Below are 7,794 nucleotides of genomic sequence, written 5' to 3' on the forward strand. Positions count from 1 at the left end.
TTGGTTGTTTTTGTTCGGGCCCAGTGGATTCTTGCTTTACCACTAGGACAAGTCAAAAGGACCAACTCAATCTACAGATTATCTGTCATGTATTACTGTCAGGATATAGTGAGAAGTTTTAGCAAATATAACAAAAAGTTATTTTAGTAACATGTTCTAAACTTTAAAGTAAAAACATAACCACCACCAATATCCAGAAATAAATACTTTAATCTAATACATGGATTTATATCACCATCCCCCCCATTTGTGCTTCAATGAATCATTTCTCAAGCGCTCTTGTGCTCAGCCTGACCTATGAGTGTGCGAACAGGGTTATTGTGCTTCCACAGCTCAGATATTTGTCCTTTCAGCAGATCCAGGCTCTCCTGAGGCAGGGATGCTCCTCTCTGGCCGCTCAGGGCTTCGGTCACCTGCTGCAGTACGGTCTCCCCGAGTCCCAGCAGCGCTCGCTTCAGGTCAGCTTCCCTGCAGCACCAGAAAACCAGCATTAGACAAATTACCAGCAAGCTTCATTAGAAGTGTATTTGGTCTCAGGCCTATGAATTTACCCGTTTGTAAGGGGTGTTGAGCAAAGGGACTCATGTAAGTCTATAAATAAGGGTCTTTAATAACATCTAGTTCTCAAAAGAGGTTTAGATTAAATAAAATTACATTTTAATAAAGGTAATTAAGGGAGAAATCGCCCGTGCTACATTTTATTGCAGCCTGGACCAGAATGTGAGCAGGCTTTGAATATCATAAGCTGCTGTTCCACATTTATCCACTAATCATGACGGGGCTTCTCTTGAACAGAAAGAATGAGGTTAGTTGGATCCGTTCTGACAAGCTAGTTGCCTCCTGTCACCTCCATTGGTTTCCTTCTCATACAATACCTGTTCCCCATGACAGCCAGTACATGCATCACCAAATCCTCCTCTTACCTGGTGTGACTGCCCTCCAGCAGGGCAGCGACGGACTGCCTGAGTTTACCTACAAACCCCTGCAGAGAGAAAATGGCGCCCCCACACTGAGCGTTGGTCAGGAGCAGCACTGATGCCTCCAGGACCAGCATCTGGAGCTGCTGGCCCAGAGCGTCCAGACGGGCTCGGTCCATCAGCACAGTCTGTGTGTGGAGGTCAGGTCAGGGTCACGTGTCATATGGTTAATCACAGGGAATTTTCAGTAGAAATATCAGAATCAGAATCAGAAATACTTTCATAATCCCAGGGGGGAAATTACTTAAATTTAAATATGAGCTTTCCTAAAGAAAAACAACAGCTATATCTAGAAGACAACATAGATAAAGTTTCACTGGATTTCCACAACAGTGATACACAAGTAGAGGTGAAATTGGGCTGAACGTAATGGATACATGTTTATAACATTCAGCTTCAGCCACTCCAAGTGGTAGTAATGCAACTCCAAACCACCTAAACACTGAAAGCTCAATTATAAGACAACATTATTCTAGGCTAACAACAATATCTACTTTTATATAATTAATAGAGTTAAATAGAGTTAAAATCTGTTTAAATAAACACGTTTGAAACATGCTGGGTGATGCTGATGAAGGGTTACTTGAGTTCATCTGACAGGGCTGTGTCAGTACGTCAGACAAAAAAAGGTTTGGAGCCACTGCTGCACGATGCTACATGAGCTCTAATGTGTTGTCAGATGCTTTAACATGCAGCAGGGTGAGGAGAAGTGTGTAGGGAGACTGAACATTCCCTGATAATCAATAAAATATCACACAAATGAAAGCTGAAGTGTAGTGTGATGTAATTTTTGCAGGCTGCAGCTGACCTCGGGATATTTCTGGTCTTGCGCGTCCCAGTGTAGCAGATGCATGTAGGCCCGGTTGAGGACAGCGGTGGCGCTGATAGGTCCCTGACTGTCAGGACTGGGAGACTCAGATGGAGCTCTGAGGGCCGATGCTTCTTCTGACATTGCTGCCTGAAGCCAAGCGGTGGTATTGTCCAGAGAAGCTGAAGAAAAACAGTAAAATATATGTGACAAAGATATATTGAACACATAAAACAACAGTTACACATTGAGAATTCAGACTTAGAGCAGTTAAAGACCTTTGTTCCACTGTCACAGCATCAATTAAAAGGTCCAGTGTTTAACATTTAGGAGGATCTATTGGCAGCAATTGAATACAATATTCATAGGTATGTTTTCATTAGCGTAAAATCACCTGAAAATAGGAATTGTTGTGTTTTTGTTACTTTAGAATGAGATGTTTATATCTACAGAGGGAGCTGGTCCTCTGCCACAGAGGCTGCCATGTTTATACAGTAGCCCAGAACCAAAAACAAAAACTGCAGTTCCTCGAACGGCCACTTGAGGCTGGCTCCTAAAGTGAGTTAATCTCCATAAACCCCCATATTAAAATACCAAACTTTACAGCATGTTTACAGCCTGGTACAAACAACAGTTGTGGTCTCTATAGCTAATATCCCTGTTCATGACAACTGTACCGAGGGTGATTTTTTTTTTTTTTTAACTAATCCATTTAAGTTATATCAAGGCTTAAAGTTATGCATATTTAAGGGCATGGCTGCTTTGAATGACAGGTGCGTGCCATCACAGGCAGCTGGTTTCAGTAACAAGACTTCATTCAGCACGCCTCAGCTCCTCCCACACTCCGTGTATTTGCCACCGAAGCTAGAACTGCCAAGATGGCGACGAGCCGACCACACTGAGCTTCTGAACTCTTCAGAAAACAGACACTATGTCAGTTTTTAATTATACAGCCTAAGCACTAAATCCTACACGCTGGACCTTTAAGTGTATCTGTACCGAGATGAGAAAATGACAGATGAACATATATAGAAAACTATCCTACTTATTAACCACATAAATCAATGTGCTGACTAAATGTATTTTGGAGGACACTCAAATTAAAAAAAGGGTGAAAAAATGGATATTTAGTACCACAGCTAACTTGACTATGTCAGCACGGAGGACTCTGTCACTCTGCCAATGACTCTGATTAGCCAGCTGCACTTAGACAGAATAGAGTTCACTGATTGGCCGTCCAACTCCTCAGCCGATCTATGAGAAACTGAAAAATGGCAGGATGGTGCTTTAGAGCGACCAGGGTCAAAATCTGCTTTAATTGAAAAGTGAAATATGTAACGACGATACGATTCGCAGTCACAAAGTCACCTTCGTCGTCTGTCACTCGTGCTGTAGCGGTCGGGTTAGAGACTTAAACGCCCTTGCTCACCTGGCTGCTTGTCCAGAATCTGCTGGAATTTGGCCCTCTCGTACTGCACGGCCTGCTGCAGGAGGTGAGGCCTCAGGCTCTGGATGGTGAAGTTAACCATGTCAGTCTTCATCAGGCCCAAGACGCGGAAGATCTCCCTGAGGGAAGGGCAGGGGAGATAATGTTGGGTAAAGAGAAGAAGCGCCACGAAGACATTATACAAATAAGCTAGTCATTTTAAAAAAGCACTAGCTAGTAGTTGCTAAGAACTTAGGGAAGACTTAATAAATAAACTTGACACTACTGGCATATAAAAAGATGGACGACATGACAGATCTCCTTAAGTCGAGCCAAAATTACACGTCAAATAAATTTTTTCCAAAGATGGTTTCTGTCATTTTAGGTAGTTCTTATCACACTGGGTTAAAAAAGATCAGATTGGTTTTAATTAGTTATTTGATGCCATAAAAAGGGGATTTCACGTCATGATTAACTACTGTGCACACTCTGGCTCCGAATGACGTCGCCATCGCAAGATGGCAGCAGCCGTGTTCGGGATATTTTGGCTTCATTTTTGTGCAGTTGGAGGAAGTGGAGACGCGTCGTCCAGCTTTTATGTCAACAAATAACAGTAAGTGTTTTTAAATGTTTAAATCTATTAGATTATTATATTTTAGAGAGAGAGATTATATTTTATATATATATATATAGCTTTGTCTGTGAAGGTGATGCCCCTCACCTCAGGAGCTCCACGGGCTCCTTGAGGTCCCTCAGTGCCCTGATCTCTTGGTCACGCACAGGTGCACATAAAGAAGCCATGGTGTTGATGATGTATCCTGCCAGTCTGTGGAGATCCAGAGCCCCATGATTAACCTCCTGCTGGATCAGCTCCATGTCCAGCACCTCGTCCAGCTGGGATCTCAGTCTGACGTGACCGGGCAGCAGCAGGGACAGAAGCATCTAATAGTAAATATAAGGCTGCCTTTAGTGTAGTTCACATACAGAATACGTTTCAGTTTATCCTGAAAAGGTTCATGTGGTTGAGTTTTCTTTTCCTCTGCACAAATAAACAGATATATGGCTGCTGCTCAGTCTAATAATAAAATCCATATTTATATCAAGACCGGCACAAAAACCTTTAATTCACTGAAAATAGAATCCCTACTAGAGCTCCACTGATGAATCAACAGGCTGATATAATTGGTGTTAATTGTAGATATTTTGGTATTGATGAACAACAAAATGCAGTTTATTTATCAGCTGCATAACATCCCGCTCAGCAAATACTGTAACTGCATTACAATTCTTTAAATAGCCAAATGTATTTCTTTATGTTCATCCTCTGATATTATACAGGCGGATACATCTTCATCTGACTTTTTGAGCTCTCAAACATCAGTGTTGGCCTAAAAAACACAGCGTGGGTCAGACTCTGATAGACAGATACAAAGAGGTTTGACATTTTAGTCTTGTTAAGAGATAAATAAGATTGATACCACCGGCGTCTTGTTGTCACCACTAGGTTGCCAGGCAACCAGAGGAGACTCCAGGATGTGACTGTACCTGGCTAAGAAATAGTTTGTTACATATCCCCCATAACACCACGTGTTTACACTTTGTTTTTTTTTTTACAGATTAAAGGTCCAGTGTGTAACATTTAGGAGGCTCTGTTGGCAGAAATGCAATATACTGTGCATAGGTATGTTTTTATGAGTGTATAATCAACTGTACATAGGAATTGTTTTGTTTTTGTTACTTTATAATGAGCCGTTTACATCTTCCTTCCATGGAGTCCGCTATATTGAACCGCCATGTCTCTACAGTAGCCCAGAACGGACAAACCAAACACTGGCTGTTTGCGTTTTTTGTGCTTTTCAAATTCTCTGAGTTTTTTTCTTCATGCTTTGAAGGGGAAGGTGAAGCGAGGGAGATGTAATCTGCAACTACAGATGCTAAATCCTACACACTGGACCTTTAAACACACAATATATAATATGCTAATTAGGGAGCTTTAGAGGTGCTGCAAGGTGTATGTAGTTAACACAGCCAGGCCAGCTGTTCTACCCTCAAGTGCTATGAGTCTTCTTTTATTAATCAGTAATGTCTTGTAAATGTAAAATATGTAGAGTTGTTGTTTCACCTCTAGGTGTTATTATTACAAGCCTTTGTTGTTTTCTATTTATTTTTCTGTAAATAGGAGATAGCTGTAAGGAAGTCTGGCATCACAGACTCGAGGCTGGCCATGCGTGTCTGTGTCATTTGTCCAAACTGTATACATGGTCAGAGGTCTCGGAGGACCCTCTTCATACCACTAATGCCTCTGATCTGATGCCACGCACACTTACACTCTTGACTTCCTGGAGCAGAATGACAGCATGGTTGTAGTTCGGAGGATCACCGTTCAGCTGCTCTTGAAGACTGTCCCAAAACGCTCGGTGAACAATCTCTGTCACTCTGCCCTCCAGGCTACAGAATGAAAAAAAAAAACAGTTCAAAAGCAGCTCAAAAGGAGACTAAACTCTTAATTAATTTTGGAAGAATAACCAAGGTCACTTAAGCCGCGGTGGAGTGTTTTCTCTTGCCTGTCTGTGGGAGGGCTCTGGGGTTTGAAGCAGAAGTCTCTGTTCACCACTATCTCATGCGCGAGGCTCAGGTTGGAAACACAATTTTCCAGCTCCATCAGACTGGATAATGAGGCGGTGGGTGGGCTCCCTGACACCACAGACAGGACACACACACCCACAGATAATTAAAACTGCCATGGTGGTAATAATTCAATTACTAATGCTCCCAGAACGTGCCTAAAAACAACAACTGCCATAAGAAAGGTTCTTACCCGTAGGAGAGTCAAGTTTTTCCAGACAGGGAAGGTCAGCTGGGGAATCTTCCGGAGCCTCGTCCATTTGATTTGGCATTTCAGTAACAGTCTGGACATTTAAATTACACGGTGACGGATAAATTCAACAGAGCTTGGTAAAATTGGTCATTTTGTTTCTCATGTGTACAATAAAAAAAATATGAAAGCTGCAATTATTTGTAGATTACGCAATTACTCAAATGACAGAAAATTACTCAGAAATGCCAGACAAGATAGTTTTTTACTGCTTTTCTTTGTCGTATGTTAGTCGACTGAGTATCTTTGGGTTTTCTGCTGGTCAAATAAAACAAGACATCTGACTACATCACCTCAGGCTGTGGGAAATAATTATAAATATATATTTTTCACTTTATCTGGCAATTAATAGACAATATGATTAATTCAGACCAATCAACAATGAAAATAACTCTTAGTTTGAGCCCTTAATATATTACAATTAATCAAATGTACATTACAAAGTGATTTTACAGTCCAAAATAAAGCAGTGGTGGAAGTCCTGAGATCTTAAATACCACAGGATTCTGTAAAGTATAAAGTTTTACATTAAAATGTAAATGGTACCAAAAGTAAAAGTAGTCATTATGCATAATGACCCTATGTAGCTACATTAATGTTTTATTATTGGATTATAATTAAACTAATGCATATATATATAAAGGTGGGGTTAATTTGAATTAACTTTAAATACTACTAACTTAAATGTATCGTATTTGGTGATTATATTTTCTATTCTTAACTAATCTGAAACTTTAAAGTAACTACTTGTAAAGTAATCAAATAATAGTAGTGGAGTAACGTTAGCATAAAGTAGCACAAATAAAGCACAAAGTAGTGTAAATATAGCTGCCACCACTGGAGAAACGTCAAACAAATGAGTTAAAACCCAATTAAACACAGATAAATGACAATATAATAATAATCACCTGTTGTCGGTATTTCGGTGCCGTTGTTAAAAGATGACGTACATTCGCTGACTGGTAACAATGTATCGTTCCACCGTTTAAAAGATACGTACAGCAACAACGTCAACGTTCCAGTTCAAACCTGGGCGAAACCACTCCAACAAAGTTATGGGGGGGGGGGAGGGGAGTTTAAATGTAACAGACTGTGTTATGGTTGAAAAAGAAGATCTAAAGCTGTGTGTGCGACCGTAGCGTGATACAGAATATGCGTATAAAATGTATTAGATGTTAACACTGCGAGGCAGCTCAGTCGGTTCGATATTTAATACAGAAAAAGACGACGGATTTATTTGGTTTGTTCTGTTCTCAAATCAAAACAATGGGCGCGTCAGTAAGTGTGTTTCTGCTCCTGTCCGCCCCTCCGACTGTACCAACCATAGTAACATATATACCACCAACAGCTACAAACACCGCAGCCAGCACACCTCTTCCTCCATTGTAGTTCAGTGGCAACACAATAAAAAAGTGTCCGGTGTGTTTTCTATCAGTGTGCCATTGTTTGAGACATACAGCTCGAAATGTTTCCTCATCAACCAGGAACTTCGAGTACTGTACAGAGGATAAACAGCGAACGCACTGTGTGTAGAAAATACTCCAAATCCCTGATATAAACACTGTTTATATTGTATTTTTATAGGTACTATTTATATAGTAGTTCAACTCGAGTACAATTCTGTTTCTAAAATCTCTTTAGCTTTAAATACATCCCCTCTCTTTACTTCTGCAATCTTAAAACTCATAGATAGAAATACTTTATTTAT

At 40.6% G+C, this 7,794-nt stretch overlaps 1 protein-coding gene across 1 annotated transcript in view; it reads right to left on the bottom strand.

Moving 5' to 3' along the window:
* Positions 1–7,368, bottom strand: part of LOC118328928 (T-complex protein 11-like protein 1) — an 11,184-nt gene extending 3,816 nt beyond the window's left edge. Inside the window, exons 1-9 of the mRNA XM_035662869.1 lie at positions 6,995–7,368; positions 6,030–6,120; positions 5,776–5,905; positions 5,539–5,659; positions 3,933–4,153; positions 3,215–3,351; positions 1,786–1,967; positions 924–1,105; positions 296–468 (exon numbers count right to left, since the gene is read on the bottom strand). Of these exons, the coding sequence (XP_035518762.1) occupies positions 296–468; positions 924–1,105; positions 1,786–1,967; positions 3,215–3,351; positions 3,933–4,153; positions 5,539–5,659; positions 5,776–5,905; positions 6,030–6,108 (1,225 nt within the window). The 5' untranslated portion in view covers positions 6,109–6,120; positions 6,995–7,368. The remainder of the gene's footprint in view (positions 1–295; positions 469–923; positions 1,106–1,785; positions 1,968–3,214; positions 3,352–3,932; positions 4,154–5,538; positions 5,660–5,775; positions 5,906–6,029; positions 6,121–6,994) is intronic.
* Positions 7,369–7,794: the final 426 nt, after the last annotated feature.

This window comes from Morone saxatilis, unplaced genomic scaffold, assembly GCF_004916995.1.
Source record: "Morone saxatilis isolate NCDOM2014 unplaced genomic scaffold, NCSU_SB_2.0 Contig18, whole genome shotgun sequence".
In the NCBI taxonomy this organism is placed as follows: domain Eukaryota; kingdom Metazoa; phylum Chordata; class Actinopteri; family Moronidae; genus Morone; species Morone saxatilis.